Genomic DNA, 23,412 nt, shown 5'->3' with positions numbered 1-23,412 from the left:
ATTGGGTGGGAAATGGGGCCAGTGTGATGGTGTTTAGGTTCTCTTGGCAGCTTTCCTCTTCCCATCCAATATCTTTATCCTGTTAGTTTCTGTTCTTAGCATTTGGGGTATTTAAAAGACTACTTTAGAAATTATAATCAGATTATCTTAACTTGGATCTTGGGAAATTTTTAGAACAAATCAGAGTCTCAGTATTTAATTATCTGAAAGAGCACAGGATGTTGGGTAACAACCATAATGGCACAGTGGAAAAACAAGTCATGGCTGACCAGTTTAATTTCCTTCTATGAAAGCGAGGCAGTATTTAAAACGGGATGATAATACAGAATATCTACAATTCAGATGTAGTAAGACTTTTCTAGTTTGTCAGTTTAATTTTTTTTTTTTTTGAGAAGAAGTGTCGCTTTGTCAGGCTGGATGGTGCAATCTTTGTTCACTGAAACCTTCGTCTCCTGGGTTCAAGTGATTCTCCTGTCTCAGCCTCCTGAGTAGCTGGAATTATAGGCATGTGCCGCTCTGCCAGGCTAATTTTTGTATTTTTAGTAGAGACAGGATTTCACCATTGTTGGCCAGGCTGGTCTTGAGCTCTTGGCCTCACCTGGGTTGCCCTCCCAAGATGTTGGGATTACAGTTGTGAACCAGTGCACTCGGCCATTTGTCAGTAATTTTTTAAAACAAATTAGGAAGCCAAATATTTTAGTAGAAGTTTTGGGTTTTCAGTCTCTTCGAATTTGTAGAATCTTTTTGCATTACATTAGTGCTCTGAAACTCTGATCCATGATGTAACTTGATATCAAAGGAGCAAGTACAACTTAGAAAGGTGGCATGACTGTATTCACTCCATCTTAAAGATAGCTCATGTAATCCTGGAACTTGATGTAAATGTGAAACCAGTTACCTGTACTTCTTATTTTCTTGTCTGTGGGTTTTATTTTCTTAATTTTTTTCTTTTCTTTTTGTTTGCCTGCTATTTTTATTCTCAGATCTTCTTATTTCATAATTCCTGAGGCTTCCTTTAATGCTGTCTACCCCTAGTCCTGAACACCTAAACAATGTAGTGGTTATCTTATCTCTTTCAGATAGAGAAAATAGAGCTAGGCTCCTCTAAATATTATACGTGGTAATTTGGTGGGGGTTATTATAAGGGAATAAATAATATCCTCTTAGATGGATTATCATTGGAGAGATGTTCCTTTAGGTCTATTTGCTTCGCTTCTGAAAATTGAGGTTTCTTGGGAGTAATGGCATTTCATTTGATTCATACTAAATAATTGTTTTCTTCCTGTGATTTTAGGAGAAACCCATTGATTCATACTAAATCAGTAGTGTTTTCTTCTTGTGATTTTACGAGAAACTGAAAAATCATAAGTCCATTTTGCTAATGGGCGTAGATGGACACAAAAAACTTACAATAATTCTGAAATAGACTCATTTCACAGATATGTGTAGCTCATATGGTAGCTGTAGTTCAAAAACAAAACTCCATATATTTTCTTAGGCGTAGTGATTTTGGTTTTGTGCTAGCAACTTCTTCATATCATCTCTGGCCTTGACTGCATCTACACTTAAGAGGATCTCAGGAGGAGGTAATCATATTATCATGTACCTTTCCCATAATAATCCCATCATTCCTTATATATTTATTTATTTATTTTCTTGTGCATAGATAACAACCATCATTCCTTTTATGTGGATGAATAACCATTGTTTTCAGCAAAGGCTACTTCCTCTATTAATGTTCTAAATTGGGTATGATTTTGTCTCCCAGGAGACATTTAGCAATGTCTGGAGACATTTTCGATTGCTGTAACTGGAGGTGGGGAATTGCTGCTGCTGTCTGGTGAGGAGAGGCCAGAGATTTTGATAAATTGTCTTACAGTGCATGGAATAGCCCTCCACAACTGCCCAAAATGTCAGTAGTACTGTGAGAAACCCTGATTTGTAGCTCTCTCTTTGTTACTCAACTGTATGGTTCTAGCAGTTTCTCCCTTCTCTCTTGTAAAAATGTTTATTCTGCTGTACTGAAACACTTTATTCTTTTAGCCTTCTTAGTTTTCTTCTCCAGTGCTTAACTGCTCCTTCTCAGCCTGATTCCAGATTTGTATACTCAGCTGTTTTTTGACTTCTCCTCCTTGAAGGTCTAGTAGCTATCACAAAGACCTGATAATATTCTCCTCTTCCAGTCTTTTTTTTTGCTTTTGAAAGACTTAAATATATAATGAATTAGAGGTTAGCCTGACAAATACCTGGAGTGTAGAGATTCTGTATTTTAGGAGTTTAATATGTTATATTAATCTGCTAGGGCTGTCGTAACAAAATACTACAGACTGGGTGGCTTAAACAACAGAATTTTTTTCCTTGTAGTTCTGGAGGTTGGAAGTCCAAGATCAAGGTGTCAGCAGATTTGGTTTCCCTGGAGGACTTTCTCCTTGTCTTGTACATTGCCCCCTTCTTGTTGTGTCCTCATACGGCCTTTCCTCTGTGCACATGCACTCTTGGTGTCTTTTTCTCTTCTTAGGGACACAAGTCTTACAGGGCTCGACCTTTAAGACCTCATTTAACCTTATATTACCTTACCTCCAAATACAGTCACATTGGTAGTTAGAGTTTCAAGCTATTTATTTTGGGGGCACTCAGTATAGTCCACAACACATTTTAACAATCAGCTGGGCTGGTCCTGGAATTGAGAATTGAGGAGCCTAACGAAGACATGACTGAGGTGGCTGCCCTACTTGGTGGTAATCTGAACTCAACCAAAGGAGTACTCTTGGATAGAAGCAGGATTCTGTTAAAGAAATTTTAAGAATATGCTAATATGTGGACAAATGGAACATCCAGACATGGCTGTGATCATTTTATGCTGGACAAATTTTATATAGATAAAATTAAAAGGACAGTTTGGCCATTAAAAGCAAAAAGCTAAAAGCACAAAGAATTCATATTTTTTTGTTTTAAAAAATTAATGTAATATCTGCATTGTAAAAAAGTTATAATTCATACAGTGTTGAAATATAGAAAGTAAAACTGAAAGTTTCCAGTTCCCAGAATAATTTTGATGAGTATGACTTACTGGTTATCCTTTATTCAAAAAATACTTGAGTGCCTAGGTGTTGTACATACAAGATAAACTAGCTATTAAAGTGTACTGTTGTACAAGAGGCCTTTGTGTATGTTATTAGCTATAAATTAGTTAAATTAGGGATCATATACTGACGTGATGATTTTGACTATAGAATAATTGATCTGTAGCTGTTCTTGGCAGTATTAACTAGTGCTGTCTTTATGTGGTTGGTGTATAGAAAACAAGGCAATTTTTTAAAGTAGTAGGATTAATATTTATCTTGTATGTTAAATTGATACATGAAATTAAATCTGCTTTACAAATTAAATCTAGTCTAGTATCTTCATTTCATAGATGAGTATACTAATACTCTTGAGAAATTAAATGATTTAATGAAGGCCACCAGTTAGAACTAAGGCAGAATTAAGACTGGAACCCAAAGCTCTCAGTCCTCAGCGTCCCTCCCACCCCACCCCACCCCGCAATGTAAAAAGTAACACATGCCCTTTTAGATAATTTGGAAAAATGCAGAAGAAACAGAAAATCTTTTATAATGGGATAATCCAGAGATAACCCCATTTAACATTTTGGTAAGTTGGACTGAGTCCTCATAGAGGAAGCTTATATTATTACTGAGTTGAGAATGTTTAACTGTACTTTTTTTTCTTAAACGAGTTTTGGATAGTTATTTTTCTAATTAATTCTGTTATGTGTAGATTTTCAAATCTGTAAGTATAAAGTTGTTCACAGCAGCCTCTTAATATCATCTTAGGTTTGCAGCATCTCTGTTACTTCTTTTCTCATTTCTGCCATTGGTTATTTGTTCTCCCTTTTTCTTCAACAGAGGTTTATCAACTTTATTAATTTTTTTTTTTTTTGAGACAGAGTCTCGCTTTGTCACCAGGCGCCAGGCTGCAGTACAGTGGCGCGAGCTCGGCTCCCTGCAACCTCCGACTCCCGGGTTCAAGCAGTTCTCCTGCCTCAGCCTCCCGGGTAGCTGGGACTACAGGCGCACGCCACCATGCCCAGCTAATTTTTTTTGTATTTTTAGTAGAGATGGGGTTTCACCATGTTGGCCAGGATGGTCTCGATTTCTTGACCTCGTTATCCGCCCGCCTTGGCCTCCCAAAGTGCTGGGATTACAGGCTTGAGCCACCATGCCCGGCCTATTAATCTTTTTTAAAGAACGTTTAGCTTTACCACTTCTCTCTCTTATATACGTATTTTCTATTTTATTAATGTTTTTCCTTATTTCCTTCTACATTGATAATTTTGCTGTTTTTTCTTCAGTTGTTGAGATAAATGCTTAGCTCATTTTTGCCTTTCTTTCTGATAATTAATTTAGAATGTAAGCTTTCCTCCAATATCTGCATTCTCTGCATTCTACAAAGCTATTTTTTTAAAACCATGGACTCCTAAGTAATTGTAAATGCAGTGATGCATTGCTTGACAATGGAGATGCATTCAATACATTGTAAGGTGATTTCATTGTTGTGCAAACGTCAGAGAGTGTGCTTACACAAACCTAAATAGTTTTTGTTCTGAGACAGAATTTCACACTTGTCACCCAGGCTGGAGTGCAGTGGCTCATTGTAACCTCTGCCTCCTGGGCTGTGCAGTGGTTCAACTGCAACTTCTACTGGAGTGCAGTGGCTCACTGCAACCTCTGCCTCCTGGGTTCATTCAAGTGATTCTCCCGCCCAGCCTCCCAAGTAGCTGGAATTACAGGCATGTGCCACCACATCTGGGTAATTTTTGTATTTTTAGTAGAAACGGTGTTTCACTGTGTTGGCCAGGCTGGTCTTGAACTCCTGACCTCAGATGTTCCATCCGCCTTGGCCTCCCAAAATGCTGGGATTATAGGTGTGAGCCACTGCACCCGGCTACAAACCTAGATAGCATAGCCTAGAACATACCTAGGCTATGTGGTATAGCCTGTTGCTCCTAGGCTACAAAGCTGTACAGCCTGTTAACTGTACTGAATAATGTAGTCAATTGTAACACAATGGTAAGTATTTGTGTATCTAAACATGTAGAAAAGGTACAGTAAAAATACGGCATTATAATCTTACGGGACCGCCATCATAGTGTATGTGTGCTCCATTGTACACTGGATATTTTGTAGACTGGAATGTTGTTACGTGGCATATGACTGTATAACATAGTTGCAGTTTTAAAAATACAGCCTGACATTTGTGCTAACTAGAACTTTCAGTTCATTCATACTTAATGTAATTACTGACATGTTTGTGTTTAAATTCACCATCTTACTATGTGCTTTTTGTTTTTTCCTTTTTGTTCTTTGCTCCCCTTTTTCTCCTTTCTTGTGTCTTTTGAAATGAATATTCTTTTTCATTCAGTTTTTTTCCCTCCAGTCCTAAAACTCCATTTTCTATTTCTATTCTTTTGTTAGTTTAGAAATTACAACATGCATTCTTATCATTTCACTTACTGAAGTCTTTATGAGGGTTTACATTCCTTCTAGACAATTCAAGAACCTTTGAATTGCTTTTTAACTCCCTGCTTATAATATATCCTTCTGTGGTGAGTCTGTTTTTATAACCCTGTAAGACATTCTTATTTTACACAGTCAACGCTTATTTAGAGTAACTTGGCTCTTTGTTTCTTCCTTCTTCTCTCATATTCCACTGGAGACATTTTCCTTCTTTCTAGAGAATCTCCATTAGAATTTCCTTTGGTGTGAATCTGTTGGCATTGTAATGTTGCCTTCTGTTTGTCTATAAAAGCCTTTTTTTTTTTTGTATTCTTTCTTAGACTTTTGTTTTAGTTTTGGGGCTACATGTGCAGGTCATTATACAGGTAAGTTGTGTACCACTTGGTTTGGTGTATAGATTATTTTGTCACCCAGGTAATAAGTATAGCTCCTGATGAGGTAGTTTTTTCATCCTCACCCTCCTCCCTCCCTCCACCCTTAAGTAGGCTCTGGTGTCTGTTGTCGCTTCTTTGTGTCCTCACAAAGCTGTTCAATGCTTAGCTCCCACTTGTAAATGAGAACATGTGGTATTTGGTTTTCTGTTTATGCCTTAGTTCACTTAGGATAATGGCTCCAACTACATCCATGTTGTTGCAAAGAACATGATCTTGTTTTTTATGGCTGCATAGTATTCCATGGCATATGTGTATCACATTTTCTTTATCCAGTCTACTGTTGATGGGCATCTAGGTTGATTCCATGTCTTTTCAATTGTGAATAGTGCTGCAATGGACATACGCATGCATGTATATATGTATATATAAATACATCTATGTATATATGTATATATAAATACATCTATGTATATATATATATTCAGCTCTTTGAGTGTTTTTACATTTATGTTCATTGAGAATATTAATCTATATGGTGTGATAGCTTATGCCTATAATCCCAGCATTTTTGGAGGTTGAGGCAGGCACATCACTTGAGGTCAGGAGTTTGAGACCAGCCTGGCTGACATGGTGAAAACCCGTCTCTACTAAAAATAGAAAAATTAGCTGGGCATGGTGGTGCATACCTGTGGTTCCAGCTACTTGGGAGGTTGAGGTACTAGAATCTCTTGAACCCAGGAGGTGGAGGTTGCATTAGCTGAGATGACACCATTGCACTCCAGAGTGAGATTCTCTTTAAAAAAAAAAAAAAGAATATTAATCTATATATTTTTTTCTCCTTGTACCGTTTTTGTTTGGTTTTGGTATCATGCTAAGATTTTTTTTTATATTCCATGAACCTTTTTGTGTTTTAAATTTAGATCCTATGATTCATTTTGAGTTAATTTTTATGTGAAGTATCAGGTTAGACTTTTTTTTTTGTATATGAATGTCCAGTTGTTTCAGCAAAATTCAATGGAAAAACTGCCCTTTCTCCATTGAATTGCCTTTGTACCTTTGTATAAAATCATTTGGCTGTATTTTTGTGGGTCTATTTCTGGAGACTATTCTGTTCCACTCATCTATGTGTCGGTCCCTTTGCCACAATACCACTGTTTTGATTACTGACTTTATATTAAGTCTTATAATTGGGTAGTGTGATTCTTTCAGCTTTTCTCTTTTTTACAGTTGTTTTAATTATTCTAGTTTCTTTACCTTTCCATTTAAATTTTAGCATCAGTTTGTTTATAGCTACAAAAAAAATCCTGCTGGGAACTTGATTGCCTTTTTTTTTTTTTTGAGACAGAGTCTGTATTGCCAGGCTAGAGTGCAGTGGCACGATCTGAACTCACTGCAACTTCTTTTGGTTTCAAGCAATTCTCTTGCCTCAGCCTCCCGAGTAACTGGGACTACAGGTATCCACCACCATGCCTGGCTAATTTTTTGTATTTTTAGTAGAGATGGGGTTTCACCATGTTGGCCAGGATGGTCTCGATCTCTTGACCTCGTGATCGGCCTGCCTCAGCCTCCCAAAGTGCTGGGATTGCAGATGTGAGCCACTGTGCCCAGCCTCCAATTGCCTTTCTTTTAAATCTGTAGATCAGTTTGTGGAGAACTGACATCTTTATGTTGAGTCTTCTAATTATGAACATATGTCTCTATTTATTTAGATCTTCTTTGATTTTTTTCATCTGTGTTTATATAGATCTGATACATGTTTTGTTAGAAGTATTTAATTTTTCAGAGCTATGTTAAAATGGTATCTTTTAAAACATTTTATTTTCCATTTGTTTTCAGTTGTTCATGGCTAGACAGAAATTCTGTTGATTTTGTATCCTATGACCTTATTAGCACTAGGATTTTTTTTTTTTTTTTGTAAATTTCTTGGGATTTTCAATGTAGACATCCATACTAGCTGCAAATTAGACAGTTTGAATTCTTCCTTTCCAATCTATATGTGTTCTTTCTTTCTGTTTTTTTTTTTTTTTTTTTTTTTGCCTTATTGCAGTGCTAGTTTTTTTTTTAATAGATGCCCTTTGGAAGGCTGAGAAGATTCTTTTCTGTTCCTTGTTTGCTGAAAGTTTTTTTATCATAAAGGAATCTTGAATATTGTCAAGTGCTTTTTCTGTATGCATTAGTATGATTGTATATTTTTTCTTTAAATTATTAATGTGTGGATTGCAGTGATTGGGTTTTGAAAATTGAATCAGTCTTGTAGTACCAGTATAAGCCCGACTTTGTTATGGTGCATTTTTGTTTTTATTTGTGGTAGGATTTGATTTGCTAATATTTTATTGAGTGTTTTTACATCTATGTTCATTAAGAATATTAATCTGTTTTTTCCCTTGTACTGTTTTTGTCTGATTTTGGTATCATCGTAATACTAGCTTTATGAGTTTGGAAGTATTTTGTCCTTTTCTACTTTCTGTCAGGATTTAGTAGAATTGGTGTCATTTCTTCTTTAAAAATTAGTAGAATTTACCAGTGAAACAGTCTGGGCCTGGAGTTTTCTTTTTCAGAAGGGTTTTAACTATACATTAATTTAATTAACAGTTTAGTAATATAGTTCAGCTTGGGTGTATTTTTACTGTTTTTGGTTTTAGAGGAATTAGTCTATTTAATCTGTTTCATTTTTAGAGATTTGTGTGTAGAGTTGTTTATGACATTTCATTATTATGCTTTTAATGTGTGCAGGGTTAGTAGTGATACCTCTTTTATTGATATTGGTAATTTGTTGCCTATCTTATTGAAGTTTTTATTGTTATATTGATCTTTTGATTTCATTCATATTCACTCTCGTTTTTTGGTTGTGTCATTGATTTCTGCTTTTTTATTGTTTCCTGCCTTCTGTGTGTTTTGGAATTGCTTTGCACTTCTTTTTCTAATTGATTAAGATGGAAGCCTACATTACTGGTTTGGGCGTGCTCACACTCTTCAAACATTTTTCTACTAGCCGTTTTGACATCTTTGTCAGTTGATTTCAGCATTTGTATCTTGATTGTCTTTTGTCTTGCAAGTTGAGATTTTCTTAGTTCTTTGTGAGTAATTCTGGATTGTGACTGGATGTTTAAAAATATTACATTATGCAACTCTGGGTGTTGTGTAAACATGGAGACTTTTGATTTTTTTGTTTTAGCAGGAGTTAGTCCTGGTTGGGTTCAGGTAGAAAGGTTTGACCAACTTTGTATGTATTGTAGTTTCCATGTCAATTCCATTTTCAAAGCCTTTGCAGTGCTAGTTGAATATACTCTATCCTGTGGTGTGCCACTTAGTGGCCAGTATGGGACCTGGGCAGTGGTCTCAAGATGGTTCTAGAGGTCTTTGCTTGGCTGTTTAAACTAAGATCATGCTTATGCAGCCTGGGGATGAACCCAGGAATTTACAAGCAAGTTTATTGAGTTGCCTTTTCAGACTCCTCTTTCTGTGACTTTCCTGGTACTTCCTAGTTTCCTGGAGCTCCCCTTTGTGGTTTTGTGGCTGGAAAACCAGTCACTTTCCTGTGACTGTACCTGCCTGTATTCAGTGCCAAAGTAGCTGTAGAGAAGAAAAAGAGCAACGTGGATCCACCCTATTCTCTTGGGATCATAGCTCATCAGAGGAGAACTGTGGGATTTTTCGGGGGCTGGGATATGAGAAAATAGAGAAAAAAAAAAAAGGTAAAGGGAGAATTTTGTGTCCCTTTCTTTGAACATTAGGAGTCTCCTTTCCCATTCCTTGAGCCAAAACTCTGAGTAGATTAGAGATGTGCAAGACAGGACAATACATACTTTACAAGGCAGAATTCAGACGAATACATTTAGAGGAAAACGTATTGCTAACCTCAAGCTTGCAAAGTGTTTCTTAAATCACCAAATTGTTGCGTTGTCCTCTAATTTGATCTTGAGAGTGGCTATAAACTCTTATCTCTGTCCTGCTGGGGCTCCAGGGATTATTGTAGGACTGGGTTATGACCATATGAGATGGTCAGTAGACATTTGTTGACTTAATGCTCAGCAGTTATTACGTTATAAATAGTTGTTGAATAAAGAGTTAAAATTGAAGTTGAGTGCAGTGGTTTGCTTGTAGTCTCAGCTACTTGGGAGGCTGAGGTGTGAGGATCACCCAAGCCTAGGAGTTTGAGTCCAGCCAACATAGTGAGACCCCATCTCTTAAAAAAAAAAAAAAGAATTAAAATGGAACTAGTCAAGGCAGATTACCTTAGTAATAGGAAATTTATTGTAAGGATATAGAAAAGGGAATAGACGACAGATCTTCCAAGAATCTTGTAACACAAGTTGTAGTACGGTTAAGCCTCAGTTATCAGGGACTCATTCCTGTGGACTGGTTACTCTTTCTAGTGGGCTATGTGGTCTCTTACAGTGTTTGTTCCTCTTTTTGTGTTGGGTCTATTAAAACTGGCTTGTATGAGAATCACAGTGACTGCTCTGGCCTCTGTGTACATAAAGCCATTTTGACTTTAGTCCCTGTTACTACCTGTCTTGCTTTTCCTAATTGAATATTTAGGAAGTAGAATCTGGCCCAATTCACTCTTTTAAGCCAGACCACATCATAGTTTACTGGCCAGCCTATAGCTTTTGGTGTTAAATTCTTGGTCTTTGGAATCAAGTGTCAACCTCGGATTCAGTCAGTTTTATGCTGTAGGTGTTGATCACGTGGTCTGGCACGGTTGCCCTTTCAGAAGGGCTGTAGATGGGGCACTTTTCTCTAGAAAGGCCTGTGAATAAGATGGACAATATGCTTGACATGATAAAGCATAATTTTTCTATTATGTGTTGTTTAGATTGTTCCCTTTTTTATTACTTTACATAATGGTGCAATAAACATCTTAATACTAATTGTAATCTTTGTTTGCATGTGAGGTCGTTTTCTTAGGATCAAGTCCTAAAAATAGGCTTACTGAATCAAAAAACTCTCTGTAAATCTCTTAATTCGTAATGCCAAGTTATTTTCCAGAAAAGCTCTGTGGTTTGATGCTGTATCATACTCTGGCTCATTGCTTTTTCTATTCTTTAATAGAGGCTGAAAAAAGTACACTTAGCTAACTAATGCTCAGAAGTCTTGCAATCACGTGTTCTGGGTTCCAAGTGATCACAGTTAACTTTTATCTGGGTTCTAGGCAGGTACAGTCACAGGATGTGACTAGGCTGGATGTTTTATCTAGGCAGGTACAGTCACAGGAAAGTGACTGGTTTTCCAGCCACAAAACCACAAAGGGGAGCTCCAGGAAACTAGGAAGTACCAGGAAAGTCACAGAAAGAGGAGTCTGAAAAGGCAACTCAATAAACTTGCTTGTAAATTCCTGGGTTCATCCCCAGGCTGCATAAGCATGATCTTAGTTTAAACAGCCAAGCAAAGACCTCTAGAACCCAGATCACGTGTTCTGGGTTCCAAGTGATCACAGTAACTGCTATCACTGTATACATCCTTTTTGCTCTCTTTGCATCCCAGCATTCTCATTGCACTCCTTACCCTAATTTCATGGCCGAATCCACATTTTCTTTGAAGCATTGCTCTGTATATCCCTAATCTTTGTACCAGTGTTGCTTCTAGTCAGGGCAAGGGACAAATGTACAGAAGTAAGAGCAAGGTTTATTTTAAGATATATAATAAACCATCAAGGAAGTGTGATTGGACTTCAGAGTAATTGGAACTAGAAAGCTGGTAGTATCAACTGCTTTCTCTTCGGGATTTTATGCACTTGTTTTCTCATAAGTTCTTGTCTTTGGGTATCTGATTTATGTGCTTCTGAAACTTGTGAGTTCCCCTTCAAGTTGCACATGATTCTTAATAGTTGCCTTATTCCTGAGTATGCATGACTTTTCAGGTCCACTCTTCTGCGAAAGAGTCTTTTGGTTTACGTTTCCCAGAGTAGACTTTGATTGGGTTAGCTCATCTTTTCCAGCTGGTTATTAACCACCATCATTTCCAGCTGGATGTTAGTCATAAGTCATTATTCTAGACCATCCTCTAATTCTGCCAGCTGTGAGGAGGGGAAACGTCACATAGTAAAGAACATACTGTTCCCACTTACCTAGGGCTCTATGTAAAATAGTGCATACTGGATTATTTAATCTTTTGGAGACTTTTTGAAGCAAATTTGTGTACAATTACAGAATTACAGTGTGAAAAAGGGGTTGTAAATGATCTAGCCAAAATCTTTCATTTGGCTCCTGAAGGAAGCATCTATAGGAAGATTGTGATGTACCCATTGTTGTAGTGTTAGTTTCTCTAGATTCTCAGGAATATCCTCTTTCCATCATACTGAAGGTGTTGGACATTTAATTACAATTTAATAGTTCAATCATACTATTTGAGCAAAATTTTTGGGATGCTGTTACAACCATCTCCCTCAAAATATCAACATTTAGATTTTATGGTTTTCCAGAAATTTCTAATAGTTAAAAAATAATTTGAAGTTGTCATAAATGTTACCTGTTAATATTGGTTTATATGACATAATATACAATTAACTTTAAAACTTTCAAATGTAAAATGTATTAAGAACAAATTGAGAAACAGTATTGTGGCTGGGTGTGGTGGCTCACACCTGTAATCCTAGCACTTTAGGAGGATAGGGCCTGTAATCCCAGCACTCCTGGCCAGATTGCTTGAGCCCAGGAGTTCAAGACTAGCCTGGGCAACATGGTGAAACCCCATCTCTACCAAAAAAATAAAAAAAATTAACCAGGTATGGTGGCTTGCATCTGTGGTCCCAGCTATTTGGGAGGCTGAGGTGGGAGGATTGCTTGAGTCTGGGGGGAGGCAGTGGTTGAAGAGAGCCAAGATTGTGCCACTGCACTCCAGCCTAGGGGACAGGGTGAGATCTCATCTCAAAAAAACAAAACAAAACAAACCCAAAACACAATATTGGGTCACTTAAAGTAGTTTCTGTATTTATAGTGTTTAAAAATATGCTTTTTATTTCTTTAGAAGTAGCTGTTAAAAAGTAGTGTTTTACTTCGTTATTTTTGACGAAGCAAATTGTTACATACTACAAGCTTTTGAGAATAAATTTGAAGCCAAAAGGTGACTCTAGGTTTTTGTATATGTTGGCCAGGCCATGGGGCTGATTTTTACAGTATTACTGTGATTTTTTTTTTAGAGATTTTTGACAATGAATACTTTGAATAGTTTATTCTTAGCACTGACATAGAAAAGTTATTAAAAATAGCTATTCTTAGCACTGACATATCAAATATAAGAGATGATTTTGGATTTCTACTTCTGGATCTACCTTTATTGAGAATGCAGGCAAGCTGGAGATAGAGTTGGTTTTATAATGGTTAATTAGAGCAAATAATTATTGCATATTTTGCTTTTCAAGGTTTAATTTTCCTTTCAGATGTTACTAGCACCAGTAAACAAACAAACAAAAATACATTTTTCTTCTTTATTAGAGGTATATAAATAGACTTAGTTTGAACTGCAAGTATCTGTTTCTCTTTAGATTAGTACTTAGAAGTTTATTATGGTTCCATCTATTAGTAAATTATCAAAATTGGCTAGTTTTTTCAGTAATATTAAAGCTTGTTCTTTTAAAAGTCTAAGTTTAGATTTTTTTTTTTTTTTATTGAGACAGTCTTGCTGAGTGGAGTGGTGTGATCTCGGCTCCCTCTGCCTCCTGGGTTCAAGCTATTCTCCTGCCTCAGCCTCCGGAGTAGCTGGGACTAGAAGCACACACCACCACACCTGGCTAATTTTTATATTTTTAGCAGACTCCGGGTTTCACCATATTGGCCAGGATGGTCTCCATATCTTGACCTTGTGATCCTTCTGCCTCGGCCTCCCACAGTGCTGGGATTACAGGTGTGAGCCACTGCGCCCAGCCAACATTTTATTTTTATAAAGAAAGTTATTTCTTGCAGGCCAGTTGCTGTTGTGGAGTAGTTAGGAAGAAATTTGAAATCATTTTGTCTTTTACCATTTACTCATAATGTTTTCTTAAGTTTTCTGTTTACTTTTTTCTTCTGCCCATAGATTTTTGTTTTTACAAATTTTAGTCAAGCCTTGTCTTATGTTTCCCTCAACATACCACCCACAGCTTTGCTTTTTTCTACTGTTACTTGTATAAATTTTGTTAATTTTGCATTTTCTGATGTGAGTTGTTTCTAAGAGGAACAGTCCCAGTCCCCTTGATTACCACACAAGCAGTCATTATTAGGTTATTTCTGACATTTCTGTACTCATCATTGACTTAGGTTAAACTTTTTTGCTCTAAGCTTTCTTCTTACTGTTTAGTTCCTTTTTCATGTATTTATTTTGCTCATTCAGCACTCTCGAGTGGACTTTTGGCAGTTAGAATAACTGAATCATGTCAGTAAAGTGTGTTTTCAATCATGTGGACTAAAGAACTTACTCAAATGCTACCCCTTCCTGCTTTTCTTACTATAGTGTGAACTTACATCTGAAGGGTAGGAATTTTATTTGTCTTGGGGTTGGCACTGGTGGTGTTGGCCGGGAGTTCATAATGGTAAGCGTTTGTTTGTAGGTGTGAAAATTGCAGAAAGACAAATGGACCAATAATATGAGTAGTCAGTTTACAGACAAAGAAATATAAATGGCTGATAAATATGTGAGAAGATACTTTCCTTTCCTTCTAATAAAAATACAAGTTAGAACAACAGGGAGATGTCAGGTTTTGTTGGAATGGAAAGATTAAAACATTCGATAATGATTGAGGTTAGTGAGGAAGTGGAGAAATAGGTACCTTTATACACATGGGGGCTATAATCTTTTTGGAAGGCAATTTGCAGTAGCAATTAATTTTAATCACTGATCCAGCGTATTATACCTTAGAATTTCTCCTGTAGGGATTCTTGGACACATGTGCATATATCATATATGCATACATGTTCATTGAAGCATTGTTTGAAATAGTAAAAGACTGGAAACAACCGAAATTAATTATGGCAAAGCCACAAAATGAAATATTAATGCTATGCAGCTATTAAGAAGAATGAATTAATTTCCTCTGTGCAAATGTACAAAGTTCTTCCAGATACATTGTTACTAAGTGGAAAAGAAATGGCAGAATTGTATATAGCATGATCCCATTTATGTTTAAAAAAAGAAAGATTTATAAAAGATATGCTTTTATATCTTGAACATTTCAGGAAAAGTTCATAGGTAATTATTAAGTAATTGCTTCCTGGGAATGAGGAGGAGAAGGGTAAGAAGGGTGAACAGAATGAGAAGGTGACTTCATTTTCTTATTTAATTTTAAAATTTAGTGTATGTGTTATTTCCTCTATGAAAACCTTGTTACTGAGAACATTAAAATTAAACATTTTATGGGCCTTATTTACCTTTTACATGATTTCAACGGATATGTGACTTAACGAAATTTTTTGCTTAATTAGGAACATATTCAATAAGGAAAGCTGTTTGTCCTTTTTTAGAAATTAATAATTCTGAGAATATCATAAAGAGTTAGGATTTCAATTAGGTGACAAAAATGGAGAGAGGAAATGGGTGTTTTTTCCTGGGAAATCTTTAATCTGTGCTTTGTCCTCTTGGTTGTAAGATTTTTTTCATATGTCAGCATTGGCCTCTTAAGACTCTTTCTATAAGATCTCTTGGTACAACCAAGTAACTATCAAAACTTAGACAACCCTGTCTTCCCATTAGTTTTTTTGTTTATGGAGGAAAGATCACAACAGAAATGGAGAATTTAAATGTAATTAACCAAAAGTGCAAAAAATTTGAGCAACAGAAAACGACAGAAAAACATCATTAGTAAAGTGGAAAAAACAGCGTAAAGAGGGCTGAGTTTGAATTACAGTCATGTATTTACCTTGTGTCTTAGGAATTTGATTAAATTCTGTGAAATTCCATTTTCAAAAATACTAAAATGGGATTAATAACCAAATTCTAGGATTATTGCAGTCTTGAAAGAAAGATTAGGAATATGGAATAAAAATAGTATAATACCTGTCACCCCATAGGTTTTTAATAAATGGTATACTTCCTTGTAATTATTTTTTTAACTCTGAATAAAATGTGCCTTCATCTGGAGAAGAGTAGACATATTTATATAGATCAAAACTCACTCCCAGGGAGAGGTGAGAGTTTAATAGTAACACTCTTGGTATAGTATTCTTGGTAAGATTACAGTACTTTGTTAAACCTCTCAACCTTAATACTCCTTGGTTTATCAGGTTGTTTTTTTTTATTATTTTTATTTTTTGTCTTTGAAGTTTAGACGCATATCAGTAGTTGTCAATGATCTCAAACTTTGACCCTGTAACTTCCAGGATGTTAAAACATCCAACTATTCTATAGTAAATGTGAATGTAATCAATCTATTATATGCTATAGTTTCATAGGAAATACGAAGTCTGTGTAAGTTTTTAAAAAGTTTTCATTTTGTTACTCTCCACTTCAGTTTATCTGAGACATTGAAGAAATTTGAGAAATTAGAACAGTGTTTGTGTGATTAGAGTATTAGTTTTCTTTCTGAAAATAATGTAGTTAAGACAATTATATATAAAACTAAAGTTAAAGTCTGAGTGAGTGTGTTATGCCTCTTTACACTGGATATTAAAAAACCTCTCTACATGCCTGATACTCCTTGATTTATCAGTGCTTTTTTTGTCTTTTAAATTTAGATGCATCTGTCAGTAGTTGTCAATGACCTCAAACTTTGCATTGTTCATGAGGACGTTAAACCCTCTAGCGCAGCCATTTCCAATCTTTTTGGCACCAAGGACCAGTTTTGTGGAAGACAGTTTTTCTATAGCAAGGGGTGATGGAGAAGGATGGTTTCGGGATGATTCAAGCACATTATGTGTATCATTAGATTTTCATAATGAGCATGCAACTTAAATCCCTAGCACGTACAGTTCACAATAGGGCTTGTGCCCCTATGAGAATCTAATGTCACTGCTGATCTGAGAGGAGGTGGAGTTCAGGCCGTAATGCTCCCTCACCCACTGCTTACCTCCTGCTGTGAGGCTCGGTTCCTAACAGGCCACAGACTGGTAGTAGGAATTGGGGAGCCCTGCTCTAAAGAAAGCAGCAGTATCTTTATTGTGGTAATAATACCACAGCAAAGGAAATAAACACATTTGCAGAACTTTAAATAAAATTTTTTAGAGTTCAGAGACATACTGAGGCCATCTATGACATGGCTATTAGACTTCAGGTTGAAAACTGTTAGTTTCAACGTTCAAAGCAGAGAATACTCTTCTTTCTTAATAGGATGGATTTGGTCTCTAAAAATAGGATTATAACAAGTGAGGGTTAATATTTTAAAGTTTTCTTGGATGTAAGAGCTTATGCTACAGAATTGTCTCTTAGTTATGAATTGCTAATATCAGCTAATCATTCTTTATCATCATAGAAACACTTCAGTCTTTTTATAAAACAAATCCTCCTACATGAATGGAAGGAAAGCAATTATTCCTAAGTCGCTTCCTCTTTTCTTGGGCCTTCTCTGTGTGTAGGGGCTGAACCATATCCTTGACTTTGAGATAAAGTGTTTTATAGATCAGTATTGTTAGAAGAGCAGGACACTGGTATATTGTGCTCTGGCACAGGTCAGCTCTACAAAGAATCTGAAGAGGGATAATATGGTCAAGGGATTCCATTTCTCCAGAAAAGGCTTGCTGCCCTTCTCCTTGCCTCCCTATAATAATCCTGTGGCCTATCTCCCACATGTGAAGAAGCTAGTTTATACTTAGCTTAGAAATATTTCATTTATCTAACGCAAAGGAGTCCATGTCCATATTCTCTGGGATCAATTTAGAATTTCCTTGCAGTCTTAATGAGCACCCACTTTTCCTCCTGCACTGTAAATTCTTCCTCTGGTAAAACTGGATTCTGAAAAAGAAGAATGAAACAAAATCATTTTTGATCTCTAAAATTGAGAGAATGGGAATCTTTTGAGTAAATTATAGATTTTGCATAAACTATCTCAACTTTTTGTCTTTATGGAGTGCTTATTCTGTGCTCCATCATGTGGTATATTAACTGGGATTACAAAGATGAACACATTCCTTCTAGCACTAACAAGATCCTCATGGAGTAGAAGTAGGGTGATGCAGTGGAAAGAGCAGGAACTTTACTGTGGAGGAGATGATCCTCATTCTGTGAACTATGGCAAATTACTTAGCCTTTCTGGGCCTCAGTTCTCCATCTTCAAAAACAGTCCTGTGAAGATAATGATAATTTTTGTAGAGACCCTAGCAAAACTGCTTGATCATAGTAGGTATTCAGTAAATGGGAAATTATTAAGGAAGCCTTAGGTAGATTCTTTTCTAGTAGATCTATATTTGTTGATACTGTTAAATCAGTTGATACTGGAAAATCAGTCAGTCTCTCCCTCTTTTCTTAAGCTTATGAGGATAGGTTGGCTAAATTATTAGCAACAAGGCAGTGTCAGTGTTTCAACTCCGATGTTCTTTGACTAAGTTTCTAGGTAGATTTCTGGAGCCAGATATTATGTTAGGAAGACTTTTAATATTTTTATTTATTACACATCTATTTATTGAGGGTTGCCTATGTGCTAGGCATTGGGACTACTGTGGTAAACAAGGACAAGGTAAGATCCTTGCTCCGAAGAACAATTCAGTATAGTGGGAACCAGACAGACATTAAACATGCCTTAAGGTCACTAAAATTTCATGGGCCCTCAGTTATAGAATGCATGTGATTCACTAGTAACTGATTATATGAATCCCTTTTTCTTCCACTTAGGTTATTTATACATTAGACTCCTTAGAGAATGGCCCTCTGTACTTTTTCAAGCTGTTAGCATGCAGTAATTTAAGGGACTTCTTTTTAGCATTAATCATGGTTATTATATAAAATGGTAGGCATTGCCTAACTCTGATTCAGCAGGAAATTAGCACTAGACATAAGTTGTTCATTTTGATGGGAATTACTAGTTTGATAAGGGGTTTGAGACCATTTTAAACCAATGGTCTCTAAACTTTGTATTTTTTTCTTTTTCTTGAGACAGGGTCACCCAGGCTGGAGTGCAGTGTTGGAATCATAGCTCCTGCAGCTTTGACTTCCCGGGCTTAAGTGATGCTCCCGCCTCAGCTTCCTGAGTAGCTGGGACTACAAGCTCATGACAGCATGCCCAGCTAATTTTTTGATGTTCTGTAGAGATGAAGTCTCACTGTGTTTCCCGGGCTATTCTCAAACTCCCAAAGTATTGAGATTATAGGCATGAGTCACTGTACCCAGCCTCTAAACTGTTAGTAGCTGTATAGTATTGTGTATGGATATTCAGTAATTTATTTAACTATTCACTGATGAGTAGCATGATTATTTTCAGTTTTTGCTACTATAAATACTGGGGCACTAACTGAACATCTTACATATATTTTGGCACACTTTTGTACATATAGGGTAAAATAGGGAATATTTGATCAAAAGGTATATTGTATTTAAGATTTTGATAGATATTGCCAAATTATTTTACCCATGCAGATTTTAATTTAAATTCTGGAGTGGGACTGAGCAAGCTGTATTTTTAACAAGTTTCTTAGGTGATTTTGATGTAGCCAATTTGAAGAACTGTCGCAGGATCAGAAAAATGGAGTATAGTACATATCCTCTGGAAAACAACAGGCATTTATGGTTATCTAGGGAAGAGTAAAAAGTCTTTTCGGTGTCTGAACCGTAGGAGCAAATCTATCTTAAGTAGCAGTTGCTAGGGATGGCCCATCTTTATCGAAACAAAGTGTACTAATATTTATCTGGAATATATTATGTCTCTTTGATATATAATGTAGGGAAAAGAATGTAAGAATTGTAAGGACCTGAGTTTGAACACTTTCCATTTAGTAACTGTATTCTTGGGCGAATTAATGAACTTGAATTTTTCTTTATGCAATGATAATATCTACCCTCCAGGTTTGTTGCAAAGATTAAAGAGAGAGTGATACAACACTTGTTGAGTACCTCTTCTGTCTTCTAGTATTTCATGGCTATCTCTGTCATGGCAGTTTGTCATTTAGTTGTAATTGGTAATTTACCTAGTCATCTCCCCATTAGAGTAACTGGGACCATGTCTTGTACTTTGGTGTTCCCAGTCCCTAGCCCAGACTTGGGACATGGTGCACTGTTCTGTTTCTTAAATGACTGTGTAAATTTTCCATTTTAATTTTCAGAAGTATCCTAAGAGATAAGTATTATTTGCTTCATTTTACCATGAGGAAATGCTCAGGGAACTTAACTTGCTTAAGATAGCACAGCATGGCATAACCAAAATTGAAAACTGTGTGTATGATTTCAAACTAGATAAAGTCTGTCCTTTTTCCATCAATCCACTTTGCTGAGATAATGATATAAGTCACTTTGGAAATTTTGCAGTTGTTACTCAAGTGTTAGGATTATTTTTGTTATTTTAATACTATACTTTTAAAGATTAGTGTGGTGATACAAACATTTCTTCTGCATATACTCAATATTCCCTTTCAGTTTGGCTTTCCTAAATTCATAATATAACCAAGTCTGCCTTGTCTATAAGAACGTAAGTGATCATTTCCTCCTGTGAGTGAATTTCTCCATATTTTTCTTGCTTAAAATTCTGTCTTTGCTTTTCTTTTGTTGAACTTTTTGATTTCTAAAAATCAAACACATGGTCGAAGATGTTTTATATAGTGGTTACAGCAGGATTTTTGTAACATTGGAAGTTTTAGTAACCAGTAGAAGTAATGTTGTCTTCCTGTATAGTCTTTATCTTCATTTCCCTCTTTCATTAGCAGCCTTATATGGATCTCTTCAGGCCGTGGGTCACTGATTAAGATGTTATCAGATGTCAGCCCTGGCTATTGGATATCTATATTTTGTAGTTTGTAACTAAATTGCTTAAGGGTGTGTAAACAGTGAGGAAAATACTGTTTCATAAGTTTTATGTTTATCTTACTTTTAATGGGGATTTTGTTTGTTTGTTTGAGAATTGGGTTGTTAGGTTGTTTTGAATATTGAATCATAGGTAGTTTGAAAGAAAAAAATGTCCCCACTATCTGACCCGTATGTCATAAAATTCACAAAGTTGCAAAACAGGAATAGCATACAGCAAGAAGTGTTGCAATAGGAAGAAATGTGTGGTTTTACTCATTACAGTTGGACAAGGGAATTTTCCAAAATTTAATTCTGTGTCGTAGTCTGTTTTCCAGACCATATAGTGATATTTGCCCAATATTCTACATAAATTAGTTTATTTTCTATTTTATTTGACTTTTTAACCTTTGGTAAAACAACTTTGAGTTGGTTTCCTTTCTCCCTCAGGCCTGGTGATATTTGGGATGGATGGTGGGTAATAGGGGCAGGCTGCATCGTGGATTCATTTGGGTCACTGATGCGTTTAAGTTCAGCTGTGCTTCAGTGCATGTAATTCTGCCTTTGGTGTTCATATCTATTTAACTAGTTCTTTAAGGCATGTGGAATTGTGTTGGAAAATTCCTGTCTGATTTCTTTCTCAATCTTTTTAAAGCCTGGTTTGAACCCCGGGAACACAGTTGGAGTCTTCAATGTCTTAGTATTTTTAGTTGGAGCTTTTATATTTTAGGGTTTACTGAGATGAACTTTGGAGAGAAAGTCTAAACAGAATGATTTATGACCTGCAGGAACAGAGGCTGTCATATTTAAGAACTGGAAGAACCCTTTTCCTATTAGTAACAGTTGTTGAATGCTAATGCATGGAGTGTCATCAGTTTATTTTTTTATGTGATGTTTAATGTTCTTATTTAGAAACTGATAGTCTTAAATTAACTACTTTGTAAAGTGTGCCAAGGTATACTTTATGATGGCAATAAAATGTAAGATAAAATATTATGTAATAAGATTTCAAAAGTTGCATATCTTACATATTGTAAAACTTTTTTTTTTTTTTTTTTTTTTAGGCATATGGATCAGGCTGTGATATTGTTATTTTGGCAAATGACTTTGAATGTGTACAGATCATTCCTGGTGCTAAGCATGGAAACATCCAAGTCAGTTGTGTGGAGTGTTCTAACCAACAAGGAAGAGTAAGGGATTTAATTTCTTTACTAAATGTCATTTTAAAATGTGTTTAATAATCTCAGAGAATATTCATATCCTTTTATGCAAAGCTTGTCTACAATTTCTTATGTATTGCTTGGGTGGCTATTAATAGAAGTTGTATAGTGATAGGTTTTATACAAATTATAAAGTGCCATTAAACTGAAAATTTGGTAATTAATTGTTCTACAGGTGTATGCTGTCTTCAGAGATCTGTAGGCCTTACAATCCTGTGCATACTGATATTCTGCCAGTTAATACTTCTAGCAGCCGTTAAGCCAGTAGGGGGAAGTAAACTTCTGTTTTCTCTACCTAGCACCCCTTATATTCCCATACTATAACATCAAAGTTTTATTAAGAAATTCAGCAAGTTGTTAATGTCTAATATCATGGTTGTCATATAGCAAGTGCTTTGTAAAGTCTGTTAATATAATGAAAGATTTTTTTTTTGTTGAGTGAAGAGTCTTACGGTTCATTCAGGCTTTAAAACAGAGGGTTTATTTTGAAATGGTTAAATTTCATCATATGTACCCCCTCCACACAATTTTCAAACATAATCAAATTTTGGTTGTATGTCAAGTAAATATAGCATGTTTGCTGTATACTCCAGCACTTCATTAAGGCCAGTATTATATAGCAGAGTTGAATGTCTCTACAAGAATAGAGAAATAACGTTTTTACCTATAATTATTGTAACAGTTTAAACAATCTTTAGTGTTCTAGAAATTGTTCTTTATTGGGTAACAAATTTGATTAAGGTTGTGTTAAATCAGAATATTCATGGTGATAAATAGTAATCATACAAATTTGTACTGAATGATAAATTATGATTACTTTATTATACTGTTTATTCTGCCGTATCCTACTGTTTGCATCAAGCCTTAATATTTGTGTAAATATATCAGTACTTGACAATTCAGTGATACATTTGACGTAGTATTAAAACACTGGATTTCCTGGTGTTTCCTAATACTTGTTTCTTGCTTTTCTGATTTCCACCCCCGGGGTCCCCCTACCCCAGAGCATTGCTTACACTTATTTTAGAAAACACGGAGAGTGTCGGATTTCTCTCATTAATTTTTCGTTGCTTTTCTCTCTAGGCCAAGCAAGGTAGCTTAAGCCTGCCTAGAGCTGTATGATAGTTGTCAGAAGTGAATTTTGGTAAATAACTCAATATCATTGCTGGTGATAATTGCAGTGAACACATTCTCTGGGAGTAAAGGTTTTTAAAAAGTATATAAGACATTGGTATTCATACCATGGGAAACAGAGTAACTTGTGTTTCTACTTTTTTTGACCTGGTTTAATGTAAATAAGGCAAAATTGTAATATCGTTATTGTCTTTATTGTCATCTTCCTTTAGTCCTTTTATCCCCCAATCCCTGTGGTGATAACTTTCACATTGGTGACTTCGTATTAGTCTATTATAATCATTCATTCATTGATTGACCTGTTGAATGGGATCATTCACAACACTTGTTATGTAA

General features: G+C 35.8%; 1 protein-coding gene across 4 annotated transcripts in view; it reads left to right on the top strand.

Annotated features, from left to right (window-relative positions):
* Positions 1-23,412, top strand: part of DMXL2 (Dmx like 2) — a 175,338-nt gene that overhangs the window by 5,482 nt on the left and 146,444 nt on the right. For all 4 annotated transcript variants that reach the window (XM_021673156.2, XM_021673154.2, XM_021673155.2 and 1 more), the window contains exon 2: positions 21,787-21,912. In XM_021673156.2, the coding sequence (XP_021528831.2) occupies positions 21,787-21,912 (126 nt within the window). The remainder of the gene's footprint in view (positions 1-21,786; positions 21,913-23,412) is intronic.

The sequence above is a fragment of the Aotus nancymaae genome, unplaced genomic scaffold, assembly GCF_030222135.1.
Source record: "Aotus nancymaae isolate 86718 unplaced genomic scaffold, 86718_ANA_hifiasm-v0.15.2.pri h1tg000062l, whole genome shotgun sequence".
Taxonomy (NCBI): domain Eukaryota; kingdom Metazoa; phylum Chordata; class Mammalia; order Primates; family Aotidae; genus Aotus; species Aotus nancymaae.
This window is presented reverse-complemented; position numbering and strand designations above follow the sequence as displayed.